This window comes from Heterocephalus glaber, unplaced genomic scaffold (assembly GCF_053883595.1).
Source record: "Heterocephalus glaber isolate CG9 unplaced genomic scaffold, H.glaber_assembly_v1.0 deba00001587, whole genome shotgun sequence".
NCBI classification, from domain to species: Eukaryota; Metazoa; Chordata; class Mammalia; order Rodentia; family Bathyergidae; genus Heterocephalus; species Heterocephalus glaber.
Window position 1 is genome coordinate 87,927 of NW_028258365.1, and position 17,972 is coordinate 105,898.

The 17,972-nt window shown below is 43.9% G+C and overlaps 1 protein-coding gene across 8 annotated transcripts in view; it reads right to left on the bottom strand.

The window, feature by feature from the left end:
* Positions 1-6,281: 6,281 nt before the first annotated feature.
* Positions 6,282-17,972, bottom strand: part of Tbc1d9 (TBC1 domain family member 9) — a 113,917-nt gene continuing 102,226 nt past the window's right edge. For 7 of the 8 annotated variants that reach the window (XM_021247676.2, XM_013067123.3, XM_004868890.3 and 4 more), the window contains 6 exons: positions 15,051-15,291; positions 12,738-12,803; positions 11,869-11,955; positions 9,199-9,273; positions 9,003-9,106; positions 6,282-8,331 (listed from right to left, as the gene is read on the bottom strand). In XM_021247676.2, the coding sequence (XP_021103335.1) occupies positions 7,630-8,331; positions 9,003-9,106; positions 9,199-9,273; positions 11,869-11,955; positions 12,738-12,803; positions 15,051-15,291 (1,275 nt within the window). In that variant the 3' untranslated portion in view covers positions 6,282-7,629. Of the gene's footprint in view, positions 8,856-9,002; positions 9,107-9,198; positions 9,274-11,868; positions 11,956-12,737; positions 12,804-15,050; positions 15,292-17,972 lie in introns of all 8 variants that reach the window. The other variant, XM_087193328.1, reaches the window with a different exon arrangement.

The following is a 17,972-nucleotide window of genomic DNA, read 5'->3' on the forward strand; positions in this document are numbered from 1 at the left end:
ATCACAACCCCAGGAAACCCAGCAGAATGAATGCATTGAGTGTGACAAATTAAAGGCAAAGGGGGAGAATCCAACAAAAAGAAAAAGTCATGACAAGGCTTTTAAAACTTTTAACTTCATCTCCCTAATGAGTGTATAATTCAATCTTATTATTGTACTGATTAGCATTTTTCTGATTCTAGAGTTGCACACCAATTCCTTGTGCTATACTGGCTATTTATCATCTTCTTATGTCTACATTTTAATTGGGTTGTCTATTAATGAGCTGTAAGAGTTCTTTATATATTCTGGTCATAGATTATATGCATTGGAAATATGGTCTGTTTAAGGACTACTTTTCTTTTTAATGATGCCATTTAAAGTTCTAAATATTGATGGAATCTCATTTATCAATTTTTTTCTTTTATACATCATGTCTTTTGTATCCTAGGTAGTTCTTGACTACCCTGAATTCATAAATATTTTCCCTTATAATTACTTCTTAAAGTTTCATACTTTTAGGCTTTCTTATTTAGGTTCATAGATCCCTTCAAGTTATTTTCATGTATGGAAAAAAAGGGTTGAGGTTAATGTTTTATATACGGATACCAGGTGTTCTAGTGCCATTTGCTGCAAACACTATCTCTTCCTCGGCTCTTGAATTGAGTTTATATTCTATAAAATGCTAATGTTAAATAATCTTTCAAAACTCAGTGGACCATATATGTGTGGTTCTATTTCTAGATTCTGTTTTATTCAAATGATCTATATGTCTTTCCTTATACCAACACTGCCTTGATTAATGTAGCTTTAGAAGAAGTCTTAAAATTAGGTACTAAACGTCTTCCAACACTGTTTTTGTTTTTGTTTTTAACTTTTCTAGGTCCTTTGTACTCCTACATAACTTTGAAATTTCAATATCCAATTCTTCATTTATAGCAAGTATACACAGACCTGAATTTTTATGTATACCTTGTGTTTTCTAATCCTGCTAAATTCAAGTACAAGTTCTAGGGGCTCCTAGAGATTTCTTAGTATTTTCTCTGTAGATGATCATTTCATCTACATATAAAGATTTTGCTTCTACCTTGCCAATCCTATCGTAGTTGTGTCATTTTATTGCCAGACTATTTTGGTGGGGCCTAAGTTTCAAAGTGTAATGGACAGATAAAGAGTAAGCATATCTGCCCTTGTTCCCCACCTTAAGGAGAAAGCATTATATCTTCTCCATTCATATAAAGTGTTTTCGCTGGAAGTATCGAGTACATGTCTTTAATCTGTTGAGAAGTTTCTGTTCTACTTTTAGGCTCCTGATAGCTTTTACCATGAACAGCTGTCAAATTTAGTCCAATACCTTTTCTCCAAATACTGACAGGATCATATGGCTTTTTCCTTTCCTCTGTTAAAATGATGACTTTTGGGGGTGGATCTTCCAATGCTCAACCAACACTGCCATCCCTATAACAAAACCACTTTCTACATCCTGCCAGATCTGACTTCTAAGAGTTTGTTTTGTTAAACAAATTTCTATCTATGTTCATACTTTTTTCTTCTATTATCTTTATCCAGTTTTAGGATTAGCACAATGTTGAATTCCTAAAATGAGGGGAGAAGTGTTCCTTCTTTTTTCTGCTTTAATTGTTTGATATAATTCATCAGTTAAAATGTATATGAGCCTGCTCTTGTCATATAGGTAGGTTTTCAAGCTAGGAATATACTTTCTTTAATAGGTGCTATTCAAATTTTATATTTCTTCTAGAGTCAGTTTCATTAATTTGTCTTCCAAAGTACTTCTTAGAAGTTGTCAAATTTGTTTCAAAAAAGATTTTTGTAATATGCTTTCTATATCCTTTTAAATTCTGTAAAATCTGTGGTAATGTCTCCTAGATCTTAATGTTGTAATTTAAAAAATGTATAACTGATATTGTGTAACAGGAAGAAAAGGTCTAAAAGAGCAGGGTAATTGGGAGGGGTAGGGGAAGGGAAAAAAGGGAAAGGAAAAAAATATGAGAAGAGGAAAAAAATGGAAACAAGGTCTTTGCAAATAGGGAAGGGTCAAGGGGTGAAGGGAGGGCAAGGGAAGGGGAAAAAAATAAGAACCAAGAGACTCATGTAAAGGTACAAGATCCCAATGATGAATGTAACTGTATTTTATACCTAAAATGTACGAATAAAGTTAATGGGGGGGGGGAAAGAAGATCATACACCCTGACCAAGTCAGATTTATTCCAGGAATACAAGGATGGTTCAACATATGTAAATCAATAAATGTAATACAGTATATTAACAAAGCCAAGGAAAAAACCATATGATCATCTCAATAGATGCAGAAAAAGCATTTGACAAAATCCAACACCCATTCAAGATAAAAATCCTATAGAAAATTGAAACAGATGGTCTTTATCTCAACCTGATAAAGATTATCTATGAATAACCAACAGAAATCTTTCACACTAAAATCAGGAATAAGACAAGGATGCCCACTATCACCACTCCTGTTCAATATTGTTCTGGAAACATTAGCCACAGCAATTAGACAAGAGAAAGAAATAAAAGGAATAAAGATAGGAAAGGAAGAAGTTAAACTATCATTATTTGCTGATGATATGATACTTTACATAGAAGACCCAAAAAACTTGGCCAAAAGACTTCTGGACTTAATTTACAGATTCAGTTGAGTAGCTGGATACAAGATCAACACTCAAAAAACAATAGCCTTCTTGTACATAAGTAACAGACTCACTGAGACAGAAATTAGGGAAACAATTCCTTTCACAATAGCATCCAAAAAATGAAATATCTAGGAATCAATCTAACGAAGGAAGTAAAAGACCTCTACATTGAAAACTACAGCAATCTGAAAAAAGAGATTGAGGAAGATTAAGAAAATGGAAAGACATCCCTTGTTCCTGAGTAGGAAGAACCAATATAGTGAAAGTGGCCATACTTCCAAAAGTGCTATATAGATTTAATGCAATCCCAATTGAAATCCCAACAATATATTTCACAGAACTAGAGAAAACAATCCAAAATTTCATTTGGAACCAGAAGAGACCTAGAATACCAAAACCAATTCTAGGCAACAAAGAAAAGGTAGAGGGTATCACAATCCCCAACTTGAAACTATACTACAAAGCCACTGTGATAAAAAAACAGCATAGTACAGAGAAAGAAACAGACCCGAAGATCAGTGGAATAGATTAGAAGTTGCAGAAACAATGCCAGAAATACTCACCTTATCTTCAACAAAGAAGCCAACCACTTTCACTAGAGGAAAGATAGCCTCTTTAATAAATGGTGCAGGAGTAACTGGATTTCAACCTGCCAAAGATTAAAACTAGACCCATACCTTTCACCATGCACTAAACTAAAACTGGAGTGGATCAGGGATCTAAATATTAAAACAGAAACACTAAACTTGCTGGAAGATAAGTTAGGAAGAACTCTTGAAGATCTTGGCATAGGAAAAGACTTTATGAACAAAACCTCAGTAGCATGGGAACTAGCACAAAGAATGAACAACTGGAATCTCATCTTATTAAAAAGCTTCTGCACTGCAAGGGAAACCACTAACAGAGCTAAAAGACAACCTACAACATGGAAAAAAAAAATCTTCCTCAGATGTTCCTTTGCAACAGCCTGGAACTGTGAGCATTCATGGTGGAATTAGGCTGAACTTCTGATTCCCAAGCTCCCCCTCTAGAGTCCAGGGCCCGAGCTTGCTCAGGATTTCAAAGCAGAGCTGCACTTCCCAGAGTGCAGCTATTGGTGCATTGCAGGAGGCAAGTGTAGCCTGTCTGGTTGGATTTTCTTTTCTCCTTGTAACTGGGGATTGAACCAAAGGCCTCTGCCCTGAGACACATCCCAGCCCTCTATAAAATTTTTATATTTTATTTTGAGATGGAGGTCTCCATCCATTTCTCCTTCCCTGGCTGCTCTTACAGGGACCACCTTCAGCAGGCTTGCAGGATGGGTCTTGAGAGGACGGTTGTGAAGGACATTGAGGCTGACAGGTTCTCAGACTCCCATAATGCACCCTGGTGAGGGCTGGCTATCTCTGAGGGGGCCCAGAAGGGATGGTCCATGGGCTCTTCATGGCACTGGCGTCTTGCAGTGTAGTTCCAGGGAGTCTGGGGTGCTTCCCAGCTGCCTGCGATGTTCCTGGTGCCTGGGTAGGCACTGGAAGGGGAGACAGGTTTCAGCTAAGAGGACAAGGCCACCAGGGACAGCCTTTCTCAGGAAGAACAGGCTGGATTCCCCAGCACAGGGCACAGACAGACTCCAGAGGACACCAGAGCACCTTCAATTGCTCTGTCCAACAACCAGGGATGTCTCTCCTCTCCACTTTCCTGCCTAAGAAACCGAGACATGGAGAGGTTGAGCCATGTGTCTGGAGTTGGTAAGTGGCAGAGCTGGAAGAGAAACTCTGACATTTCCTGATCTCTTACTGGGGAGGAACAGTGAGCTCAACTGTAAGTTTCAGGCTGCAGGGAGAGACTGCGTGGGCAGGAGCCCTCAGCCAGTCCTATTTCCCAGCCCACAGCCTGGGGAGGGTCTGCTCTTCAGTGGGTCTTTTGGGCATTACTGACCCTCTTGGGTTGGGTCAGGGATCTTGGGCCTGCTGCTCTGCTTCTGTGGGCCTCCCTTTCCTTGTGTGGACCGAGCTGGTGGTCTCCTGTGCCAGCGTCGATCATCAGGTGTGGATTCGGATGCCAGCTGCGTCTCAGACTTCTGACAGATAAAGCCTGAGTCAGGGCCAGGAATCTGCAGTTTTTCACGAGGACATTAGTTCTGATGGAGGGAGCTGCAGGGACACATTTGTTTCTAAGCAGCACCGGAGGGAGGGGACCATGTACTTCAGTGTCCTACAGGTCATGGGAGGTGCCTACACATTGAGTGTATTGGTCTCATGCTCAGCTCTGATGAGTTTCTTTTGGCAGAATCCTCACCTCCTTGAAGATGATGTACCTACCTCCTTCCTCCATTTCAGAGATGTGAAGGAAGCCGAGCAGGGAATACCATCTGTGTCTGGGATAAAGCCCAGAAGCTTCAGGCCCAAGGCTTGCATCCAGGAGGCCATCTGTAAGGTGGAGACAGGGCCGCTGGCCAGGGGTCAGGGTGACGGTGCTTGCTCAGCACTTCATGGAAGTGCTGGATGGGGAATGGTTCTGGGGCATGATGACATTTACTGTTTGTTGGTTTGGTTTACTGGAGCCATGACATAAGGAAGGCAAGTGGAGGCTCCGGCGTCCCCATCTCTGGGGTCGCAGAGCATGGGCTCATTCTCAATTTTGAGGGCCTTCCCAGAGCACCAGGATTCTCCATGCCTAGCTCATTTCCAGTTGGTGCCCCATCCCAACACTGGGAAACACCAAGTCGAGACTGTCAGATGTGGGCCCAGAGCTCGCCCTGCGCTCTTCCCTGTGGCCCCGGGAGAAGCCTGACACTGGACACTGAGTCTGTATGTAGAGGGTTAGGGCTTCTCCTTCACCTGTCTCAGCCCAGTCCATCCTCCCTGTCTCCTCCAGCACCTGAAAGATGGGAGGGGTATGTTTCAGCACTCCGCATCCAGAGTGAAGGAGAGCCAGGAGCAAACCTGGCCAAGGCAGCCTGGGGATGGAACCCAAGGCCTTCACATGGAGCTCAATCCACAGCCGTTTCTTTTCATGTTTTGAGACAGGGTCTCAATAAGACATTAAGTTGCCCAGACTGGGCTCAAGCTTGTGACCTTCCTGCCTCAGGTAGGAGTGCTGGGATTCCAGTCGAGTGCCACCATGCCTGCTCAGTTACTTCTTGAGGCATACTGAAGTGATTTTAAAGATGACAGAAACACATGCAATAATGTGTTAACAGTCAAACCAAATAAATGTCTAGTTCCTTAATTAAATACATAGCAGATGGTGTCATCCTGTACTGATCATCATGATTAAACAGAGGATTCTGCACCCTGTTTATGCTTATGTAGGGCAAGTTTTCTTTTCTTGAGCCAGGGACTCACCATGTAGATCAGGCTGTCCTCAAACTCCTGCTAATCCTCCTGCCTCGGCCTCCCCCTCCTGAGGTGCTGGGATTATGGATGTGAACCACCATGCCTGGCATAGGTCAAGTATTTTAAATTAGACAGCTGATTAAAATTCTCTCCCTTGTTTCAAACACAGTCATTGATATGCTACATATTTTCTTATCTTAATACATGTTCCTATAAAATTTACTATTAACAATGGTTGTGTAATAAAATCTTCCTTATAAAATTGTCAAAGAAAAAAATGTTATTGCTTCAGGCAGGAATTCAAGCACCAAGATAAGAAGCCATATCTGAAGTATTTTATTTGTTCACATTTATCCTATTTGAGGTTAACACTACTTCATTTGACAGTTTAAAAATTATTCTGTAAACAAAAAATCACAGCAGTAACAGCTAAAATAAGGACACCGTGTATAATAAAGTAAAGGAATGTGTTGGAAGGAATATTTAGAATAAGCAAAGGAAATATGTACATGATTGTTACTTCAACAGTAAGATGAAAACCTTCCAGTGTCTGTAAAAAAATCACCAAACCCCAAATCATAACAGTAATAAAAAAAGAAGCAAGAATTCAAAGTGCAGGTGTGCTAGTTTTCATTTCCATATCCATCAGGAAATAAATAGAACATACTATTCTTTTATATAAAGTGACAAGTTCTGTTTTAAAACATTTAGTTCCATTAGCTTGCAGAATTTTTTTCAGTTTACTTTATCTCTACATTGATTTAATGGGAAGATGGTCTTATGTGATACATAGTATGATTTCTTCAGTCTGTGGAGAGTACAGAAATAGTAAAGTTCATTGTTTATTTTTTTGCTTTATTTGTAGTATCAAGAAGCTGAAAACCCAATATCAGAAGCATCATTACATTTACTCTTTCAAAAGCAAAACAAAAAAGCCTATTCTGAGCCATCTGTCTCTTTGCTGCCGCTTTCAGACCTGCTGTAAGGAAAGATGATTCACTTGTGGCAACTTCTGGCCAGCAGACACAAAACCAGAACAATCTGTTCATGCAAAATTGGTCTGGTATCTGCCCACCTTGATCAGAGTCTGTAAAAATCGCTTAGATTTTCCTAACTGTTTGGAACCTTAAATGTCTTCCCCTTAATGAGAGCACATGTTGAATATGATTTTTGAGGATTTTTATGAATATACTTCAAATGTTAAAAAGTACTTGTAATACTTGCTAAAGTGGAATAGATTTCCCCTGCTGACCGAGGCTTCTCCATCTAAGGACAATCACTGTGGCATTTTTTTCCCTTATGGCTCTAATTTCATTTAAAAGCCCCAATGCATGAAATGACGGGTGCCTTAAAGTTAAACAGCATTACTTTTTAAAACCTTGTATACAGCTCACAGCAAGATTAGTAAGTTATAATACACACATATGGTCACTGAGAGACTCACCATTCTGGGTAAATTCGCATTCTGGTCACTGGGCCCAGCATGAGTGCTGTGCCCACGCTGAGGTGTTTCAGTATTTCTCAACAGTTTTCGTCACGTTACATTAGGAAAACGGTAGGCTTCGAGCCAGGGACTCACAAACATTTAATTTAAAAGGAAAGGAAACCCCCACACAGGAGAACATAGAAAAGCCGGCCTCTGGCCCTGCCCTCCTCAGGGCTCAGCCGGACAGGGCGGATATCTCGTAGTCACTGGCGGAGCACACCGGCTTGCCCATCATGCGGATGTTCTTGGCGCTGGTGATCCTGGCCATCATGCTCACTGGCTTGTCGAAGTACTTCACCAGGGCGGGCTCTGTGAGCAGCGAAGCCAGGAACTGCTCGAAGGTGATAGCCCAGTCCCGGTCCAGGCTGGTGCTGTGGGGCAGTGCGGCGGTGCCCTGGCCGCTGCGCACGAGCACCGTGTCCTCCCCGATGTCCTCGCAGTGCAGCTTGTCCTCCTCGTGGGAGCCGGCGCTCAGAACCGAGTAAGACGACATGGAGCTGTCGTCCTTGGTGTCGTCGTCGGAGATCAGCATGGACGAGCAGGCCCCGTGGTCCCGGGGTGAGGAGTCCTCCAGCTTGATGTCCTCCATGGGCCCTCCGAGTGAGTGCTCCTCGATGCTGTCGGCCGCGGGCGGCTCGGCGGCCTCCGACGCGTAGGGCTGGCCCGGCCCCTTCTTAGGGAAGAGCCCGGCCGCCAGGGCCTGCCCACCGCCCGCGGACCCCGCCTCCCTGGCCGGCTGCGCGATGAAGAGCTTGCCCACCTCGCCGATCTCCAGCAGCAGGCTGGTCACCGCCGCTGTGGCGTGGTACAGCTCCTGCTCGTTGGGGTCCTCGCTGAACATGTTGTACATGGTCTTACACAGCTCGATGAACTGCCCCTGGGGAGCGGCACAGAAAGAGGCAGGACTGCAGAGGCATTTGAAAGAAGGCCCCCAGAAAGTCCTCTGTGAGGACGGCTGGACGTGCTTAGTCTCTCCACTGGCGCTTATTTGGGGGAAGGAAGGGATGGGATGAGGTGCTGGAGACTGAATCTAGGACCTGCAAACTGAGCTACATCCCCAGCTCTTTTTATTTTCGTTTTTAAAATTTTGAGACAGGGTCTCCCTAAGTTGCCGGGCAGGACTGGACATTGTGATGCTTCTGCCTCAGCTAGCCAGAGTGCTGGGGTTACAGGCAGGGGCCACCACTCCCAATTTCCATTTGCCCTTCAGCTTTTTAAGGAAAGCACATGGCAGGCATCTTTGTAGCTCAGCACTGTGATACGAAACAGCACAGCCTCCCTGGTGAGTACCTGAAGATATTCCTAAAGATTGGGACGAAGTGCATGGACTTGCAAAATTGTTTTGTAGTTCTAATTTTCTGTGAGGAGGTCATTTCCTTACAGTCAGCATATTTTCAATGCCTAAAACCATATGTAAAATAGATCCAAACAGAAAGTTAACAGAGTGCCCCCAAGTTACCACTTCTTTTGAGGGTCTATTTATTCCACATTTAGGTATGACTAGAAAAAAAATAGCTTCAAGGTTAGAAATGGATGAAAAGAACTTACTTGATTCAGTTTGGGTAAATCCTTTGCATTCTTTGACTTAGACTTATTTTCTGGAGTCCAGAGTCTCAGATAATTTCGATTTTCTTGAGAATTTGCCTTCTTCCCTAAAACCCAAATGTCAAGAAATACGTGTTCACAGGCCAAGAGACAAGTGCTCAACTAGCAAGCAGGCGAACACAGAAGAGAGAGTCTGTACCTCTGTCTGGCTTCAGACTCACTGTCACAAAGCCGTCATCTGCGCTCTGTTTGCTTCTGCTGTCCAATCCAACAACTAGCCAGGAGTGTTCAGAAGAAAGAGAAAAAGTTATGCAGTATGGCCCTAGTGAATGTGATTCCCTGCCCCTCTCTGCAACATTATCATCTGAACTTTGCATGAATGAGATTTTTTTTTTTTTTTTTTTTTTACCAGGTTCTGGACAGCAGCAGCAACAACAAAAACAAAACGCTCACTTAGTAAGATTAAAATCTATGTCCATAGAAGAAAGAAAAAGTTTTTTTTCCCCTAAAATGCTATGTGCTATAAAGTCCTTGAAGATTTATGCTTTGGACAGTGTGTTACATGTCACTGGGGAATCCCTCTCCTCTCCTCTCCTTTTTGAGACAGAGTCTTGCTATGTAGTTCAGACTGGCCTTGAATTCACTATGTAGCCCAGGCTGGCCTTGAACTCCTGTTGATTCTCCTGTCTCAGTCTCCTGAGTGCTGGGATTACAGGTGTGTACCACCATGCCAGGCCCTAGCCACATATATTTAATGCATGTTAAGTCCATGCAGTGGTTACTATGTAGCTCTTTAAAAACTGAGCTTTCAAAGACTTTTTAAAATGGAGTACTACTTAGCCATAAAGAATGAGAAACTAGAGACATTTATAGCTAAGTGGATGCATATTGAGGCCATACTCTCAAGTGAAATAAATAGGACACATGTGTAAATACCAAATAGTTTCTCTGGTGTGAAAAACAAAGTGTAAATAAGGATCAAAATGTATAACTGATATTGTGAAATAGGAAGAAAACATCTAAAGGAGAAGGGGAAATGGGAGGGGTAGGGGAAAGGAAAGAAAGGAACAGAAAAAATATGAGAAAAGGAAAACATGGAAACAAAGTGTTTGTAAATAGTGATGGGTGGAGGGGGTGAAGGGAGGGCAAGCGAATGGGGAAAAAATAAGAACCAAGATTCATCATATAAAGGTACAAGACCCTAATGATGAATGTAACTGTATTGTATACCTAAAATGCACCAATAAACTTAATGGAAAAAGAAATAAAAGCAAGTCTGAGTTGTTCTTATTCATGAATGGCAAGATTTAAGAGGCAACAGAACCCAGGGGTAGCCCACATTCACCTTAGGACATGAGGTGAAGTGAGGAAGGTGAATGATGAATTAGAAGTTATTGAAGTAGCAAGCAGAGACTGTGCTTAGAGTCACACAAGACTGGACAATACATGATGGAATTATATGCATTTGGAGATGGGTACAGTGAGCTGAATCACGACTATGTAGACAAGAGGTTGGCATACTTCTGTGAAGGGCCCGGTGGTGAAGGCAGTTATCCCTGGGTATCTGTAAGGGAAGGATTCCAGGGCTCTCATGGGTATAAAAAGTGGTAAATGCTCATGTCTGTTATATGTGAGTGGTGTAATGTGTGCACACAACCTACACACATCCTCCCGTACACCTTCATCAATCTCCTGATAATTTATTGTTATGGTTTAGATCTCAAAAGTCCCCCAAAGCCTCATATGTTCAGAAGTGGGGCTTTTGGAAGAGAACTGGCTTATGGGGGTGATACACTCATCAGTGGGCTAACTCCCTGACGAATGCATTGCTGACTGTGCTGTTGGCAGGTAGGGCCTGCTTCTGGCTGCCATGGGTTGAGCACCTTTCCTCTGCTATGCCCTTCCGCCATGTTGCTTCTGCCTTGCAACTGGCCAACTGTGTACTGAACCACCCAAAACCATGAGCCAAATCAAATCTTTCCTCCTTTAAGTTGTGGGTGTCAGGTATTTTGTCCCAGCAATGGGAAAGGTGACTAATGTACTTATCATACCTAATAAAATATAAATGCTACATAGTTTTTATTCTGTAACGCTTAGGAAATAAGGACAACTTAAAAATGTCTGCACTTATTCTGATGCAATCCCCACCTAATAATTTAGTATACAGTCGGCTGAATCTGTGGATGCAGAGCCCATGGATACAGAGGGCCGACTGTATTTTACTCCTTGCAGTTGACACAGTCCCTGTCTTAACTGCTCAATTCCGTCACTGCAGAGTGAGAACAGTCTCAGGCAACACAAGAAGGAAAGAGCATGGCTGCACCCCAATAAAACCTTGGAGGCACAAAAGTTTAAATTTTATACAATTTTAGATGGCAAGAAATATTATCTTACTTTTGATTTTGAGAAACCATTAAAAATATAAAAGCCACTCTCAGTCAATGGGCTGTACCAAATTCAGACACTGAGCTGGACTGGGCGTGTGGGTTGTAGTCTGATGCAGAGCAGAGACAGACAGAAGAGATGCCTTCTGACAGAAATGCCAATCACAGTTCAGGATAGATGTGTGGTAACAGAATGATGTTCTAAGTGAGCCTGAGCCTGGCAGGGACAGTGGTGCAAAATACCCAGCCACACAGAACATGCTTTCCCTAGTGCCAACAGGATATAATGCACATGGTGCCTTCAGTTGTCCAAGGCACCTGCTCCCCAATAGCTGCCTAACCTCAAAAATTCAAAAGGAAAGAAATAGTAATTGACCATACTCACATACTTCTTGGGCTGATTAGCTTTGGAGGCCAGTCTTTTTCCAGGAACAGAGGGCTCTGCAGAAGATACAATAGTAGCCGTGGGGAGAAAGGTCACCTACCATGTGTACATTCTGGGGTGATGTCTTCAAAGAAGTATTGAGTTGCTTCAAAAGCAGAATCTGGCTCATCTTGATCAGAGGATGGCTCTGGAAAAGCAAGACATATGGTTCTTACACTAGGAGGGCCAGGTCTCTATCACAGTGAGCTTTAATTATTTGATAGAATGACAGAATGAAGAACTAAAATTATAAAAGTGGGGTGAGGTCACAACATTGGGGTACCAGGAAGGCCTACTGTCTCTACTGCTTTAGCACGGGTGTCACTCCATTTCTAACTGCATCTTCCTTTTAAAGGACCACACATTAGTGACCCTTTATGTCTCTCTTGTTATGCAAAAGTTTCCAAATTCTTTCAATTATACTTTATGAACCAATCTTAGGACAAATTTAGGCCACTGTGCTATACAGAACATCCCCAAATGTACAGTATTACCCTCTCTCGAGTGTCAATCTCCTCTCATTTTTATTTTCTTTGTATTTGCTGCATCTATCTCAGCTGAGACCAGCATTCTTTAAAGCTGAACTCAAAACCTCACCATCTGTCACCTGCTCCTGCCAATGTGAAAAGGGCTCCTCTAAAGCTCACAGCATCTCCCAGTCTCATTTTGTCTCTGGAATCTGTGTACCCCACATGTGACTGGATGCTCTTAATTCTTTCTCTTGCAGATGACTGTGCTGTCTTCTTTTTGTCCAAATAGGTAAATGATCACTGAGTCAAGCACATGCTGATTCAGAAACTTACATAGATAGTTTGTCCTTAGTGACTGATGAACGATCTTATAGATCAAAGAGGCAAACAGGTTACACCAAGAAAACATTGTGCTGGGTCCTGGTTGCTCTACACGTGCTACTCTGTGCAGCTTACTCACCAGGCAAGACATGCATTTTATATAGGAGTTTGAGTTTCTCCGTGAGGTCTCCATGACATGCAGCACCTAGAAGTAACAGGAAATATCAGTGCTGTGTGTGCCAGTGGTACCTCCAGCCTTGCCACCTCCTTGAAAAGTCTACTTTTTACAAACTGGAACCAAGACATTGTGTAACAAAAGCTCTGGTCACAGCATATTTGGCTTAAAAGCTCTGGATCTAGAACGCTTTTAAATCCCTTGTATTTACTATGTGCCATGGGAGAGTGAGTTTCTATGGGGCTCAGTTTCCCCTCTCTGAGGTGAGCTGATCGCAAAAGATTGGACAGTGATCTGGGCTTCAGGACCCCATGAAACATGAGGACCCGTGGATGTCAGTTCAAAGAAAGAACCTGAGACTGTTCTAGCACATAATAAGCTGGAGTCAGTGCTGATGAAGACCATGTTACCAGGATTCAACCTCTGAAATAAGTGAGTTCAAAATAAATTCGAAACGTGTTTGAGATCGTTCTGAATTACTCATTTTAGAAATTGTTTTTAGTTTTCAAGTTCCCCTGATTTAACTGGTTTGAACGTATCCACCATTATACCATCATAGCTTCAATTAAAAGAACCCTGTTACTTTTTCCTTTAAAGCCCATATTTATTCCTAGAATCAGAAAATCCCTTGTAAAAATATATCCTCAGCGTGCTTGCAGGTGAATTGGATGTAAAGAAAGAGGGAAAAGAGGACTCATAGAGTCTGGGCCAGAAGGGACTTGACAGGTCGTTTTGCCTGAGCTCCACTCAGCGTGGGCTCTCCTCTCATCTCTACAACTTTAAAAGGCCAAGGATCCAGAACTGGTGGCCTCAACTTCAGGAAATCCATAAACCCCATAAAATGCGACATGTTCTAATTACATGTGTATGTTTTTCCTTGGGAAGAAAATGTCCAGTCCTTATCAGATCTCAAAGAGCCCGGTCCTCAGAAATGGTTTAGAACCACCTGTCTCCCGCCTCTTCTTTGCTCAGCTCTTTAAAGCCGAAGAGAACAGATCTTTGCCTCTCCTGACAGCAAGTGCTCAGGTTTTCAGGCAGGCTGGTCTGTCCCTGTAAAGGTCATCATTTCAGGGCAAGCCTAGCTTCCCAGGCGACATATCTTCAAAATTGTCTACTTTCTCGCATTCTGTGGCTTGTGCGGATACTCTTGATTCTTATCTTCCTTCTATGTTAATTCTAAGTCACTATCTCTCTGGATAGGGGTCTAGAAGGAAGTCTCTTTCACCATCTCAGTGTGGTGGGAAAAGGGTGAGCTCTTGAGACAGACAGACCTCGTGTATGACCTGGGCCCAGCCAGTACTAACTGTGCTTCTCGGTTCAGTTAATAACAGACGTTTAAAGGCTGGGTGTATTGGTGCATGCCTGAGCTCAGCACTTGGGAGGCTGAGAAAGAAGGAGCTTCCTGAGTCTGAGGCCAGCCTGAACTACAGAGAGAGACCTTGTCTCAACCCTCACTCCCCCAAAAGACATTTATTTACAGCTAAAAACTGTGTCAGCCAGTTACTTAACTTTTCTGAGTTTTAATTCCTGTAGCTGGAAATGGGAACAGCAACAGTAAGCAGGTAGTTTGTGCTGAGGTGGGAATTCCTGGGTGCCCCTAAAAGTCCCACATTATAACTTACCCCCAAGGTGACAGCACTGCAAGGTGGCTTTTGGGAGTTGACTGGGTCTGAAGGACTCTGACAAATGTAATGAGTTTCCTCACAGGAGAGGCCCGAGGGAGCCTGTTTGCTCTTCTACCATGTTAGGACTCAGAGAAAGGCCCATCTAGGAGGGACAGACTCTTGACAGACTAAGGGTGCTCTTTGTAATTATCACTGCCTCTATGCCTGAACTTTCGTCTTTCCTTGGGATGTCATTTAAAGAACACGGTCCAAGGACAGACTGCCACAGCTAAGAATAAAAAAGCGTTCCTTCTTAACGTCATTCTGCCAGCCTAACATAACGCTTGCTACATCTATGACCTCACGTTGGATTGGCCAACTCTACTACCAATGTCTATCATAAATGGAATAGGAGTCGAGTGGTATTACAGGGCCATAAACAAAGCAGGTGGTGAGGTGGCCAGGCAGGTGGGGTGTGAGTGTGCCTGCTGTTGATGTGGACAGATGAAGACGAAAGACTTCCACTGAAGTGAAGTGCAGAGCACCTATGTGCTTCTCTGCCCTCTAGACCCAACCTTCGCAGGGCTGAGGACTGGAGGGCAGCACTGAGGATCCTGGGTTACCCATCATTCCCTTCTGCCTTCAGACTCATGCGGTAAGAGTGCATCCTTACTTAGCCCAGAGACAAACTCTCGGAAGTTAATCAGGGAGTCCCCATTTTCATCTAATAACTGGAACAAGCGGGAGGCCAGCACGTCAGAATGAGCTCCACAGGCCCAGGGAAAGAGCAGCACGAACATCCCCTTGAACTGCTCGAAGTCAATGCGATACTGCTCCAGGTAGGGCAGGCTGGGGTCGTGCCTGTCCAGCGCGTTGCTGCTCCCGCCCCAGTAGCAGCTGGTTAGATGTTCTGCCTGGAAAAGATCGAACAGGATGATGACCTTGTGCTTTCCACGGCCCAAGTCATAGACACAGTATCACAGTCACACAGCATACGATGTGTAAGTGTGTGGTCTTCCGTCTCCACACACCTGCAAACAGGGCTGGGAAAGTTACAGGAGCCACTATGGTGAGGGGAGATCTGGGTTCAGCACAGGCTGCCTGTCCTTGGAAGCGGGGCAGCCTCTATGCAGAGGTCCTGTGACTCTAGGAGAAGTACACACTCACTCTAGGAAGACTACAGGGCTAAACAGGTCATTCTTTGCCTACAGATACCGAAAAGGTTGTGAGTCTGTGGACTTCTGTTCTGCTCTCAGAAAAGGAGAAAAGAAGACCAATGTCTAAAGCAAGGATCATTGTTTACTCAAAACTGCAGCTAATCAGCTAAAAAAAGAGGCATGGGAGCAGGGGAGCATGGAGGGACGAGAGGCAGAGAGCAGAAGCAACCAGGTTATTTGCAAGGCAGCCTGGGCAGAAGAGAGGAGGCAGTGTCCAGGTCCCTAGCGCCCTGGGCTGGATTCCTGGCTTCTGGGGGAAGCAATGGGACATCAGAGGGAGGACAGATGGGGAGGTCATGGGACCTGCAGTTCAGAAGCCTTTTCTGAACTATTGTGAGGGGAGCCCAGCAAGCCCTTGGGGACAGCATGGTGTAGGTTCCTTCAGCTCAGCTGCATCAGTTGATAACAGTTCCCCAGAGCATGTCCTCCTTGACTAAGCACCATGTTATTCAGAGCCAGGCCTGAACATGGGCAAAGATGGCTCTATGGTGCTCATGATCATGGGAAGAAAGCAGGCCATACAGCTCATCTCCCTTCTTCTCCGAGGAGACCTCACAAACCATCATGTGAGGGCTTAGGGCCAGAGTCTGAAACAGAAGGACCGAGTTGGGAAGACTCTACAAGGGCAGACAAGGCCCTGAACCACACTTCCATCAATCCACCTCAGTGCAGCCTTTCCCCTTTCCCCTAAGCCCAAGCAGTAAGCTTCCCGGGAAAGGAGCAGCACCATTCCCTTGTATTTGTAGGAAAACACCCAGCCACTGACTGGCACAGCGATGATTCAATAAATGTTTGTGAAAATTAATTAAAGCCACTTAAAGTGCTCTGAACACAAAAGAAAGCATCCAGAGCTGAAGTTTTTAGTTTGGTTCACAGTACCAAAGGCCCTCTCCCATCCCTGGTACCAACCAAAGACTCGGGGTCCCTTTTGGGGTGTCAGTGGATTTGGGGAGCTTGTGTTTGTCAGTGGGCATAGGAGAGGTGGCAGGGCAGAGCTTCTGAGTGAGAAAAGCTTGCTTTCTTCAGGCAGGGGCTCAGGGTTCAAACGACACGCTGGGCTGCTGGAGCACCCAGGTAAGGTGGGGCTTCATGATCTCAGGATCTGGGGCTTCTATACAAACATCCCTGCTCTTCCTCCTCCTCCTTCAGGGCCCTGCAAGATCCTCCTCCTCTTTCTACTCCCACAGCCCTTTCTCTTGTCTGCTCAGGGCCTCGCTGCCCAGGGCCACTCCTGATTCTCGGTAAATACTGTGGCATCCTGGTCCAATCCCCCGACCACTCTGTGAAGCAAGTGCTTCTCATCTTCAGGATCCCTTTAAAAGCTGCTGTCAGTTAGATCACTATTTTTCCTTTTGGAAACAGGAACATTTCATGATGGACAACGGACTCACTCACCCCAAGCACTAGCTACTGAGCTGGCATGTGACAGAGATGGCACCCTCAGGGCCGAGTACAGACTAGGGGCTGAGGGAGAAGCTGCTGACCAACTGTGGGTGCTGCTGATGCAGCACAGAGAGCATCACTAACCAGCTGAGTATCCCTGGGCCTTCATATCCTCACAGAGGGACTAGGGCCAGGGATTTAGCTCAGGGGTTCCGCTGCCTGCCTCGAAAGCGCAAGGTCCCAAGTTCGAGCCCCGGTACCAAAAAAAAAAAAAAAAAAGAAAAAAAGAATGAAGGGATTATACTACACTGATAATTGATTACTAATTTATCAATGCAACACACTAGGGGCGGGAATTTTACTAGGCACCAGTGAGATACAAATAAATATGGTTGTGGTGCCCTCTAGTGGCGTCCAGGTCAGCTGGACTGTAGGTGAGAATCCTCACTCCCAAACTCTCCGTCTCCATAGGAACTAGTGTTCCATCTTGACCAGACCCTTCTTCCTTTATGTTTTCCCCTATACTATCTTTGTACTGCTCAAAATGGCCAAATTTACTTTCGGCATTAGTTATTGTCATAAAATTTGGGCTTACATCAAAGGCACCTTTTAAATATTTTCTCCTGTCATCCGCTACATTTTAAGCCATGATGTTGATAATGATAATAATATGGCAAAAATAATTTTTCCTAGGAGTCAGGTAATGCTTATAATCCTAGCACTCTGGGAGGCTGAGGCAGGAGGATCATAAATTCAAGCTCAGCTGGGGCATTTAAGTATTTTAGCAAGAGTGTCTCAAAATTAAAAAAAAAAAAATTCCCCCCCAAAGGGCAGGGGATGTAGCTCAGTGTGAAGGCCCTAGGTTCAATTCCTGGTCCTGAAAAAACATTCTAGAAGAAAGAAATTTTGCATCGCTTTAGTTGCTGACATAATCTTTTCTTACTGCAGACGAAGACTGGTAGGAGCTCAATTTTAAAATGAAAAAGCACAGAAAT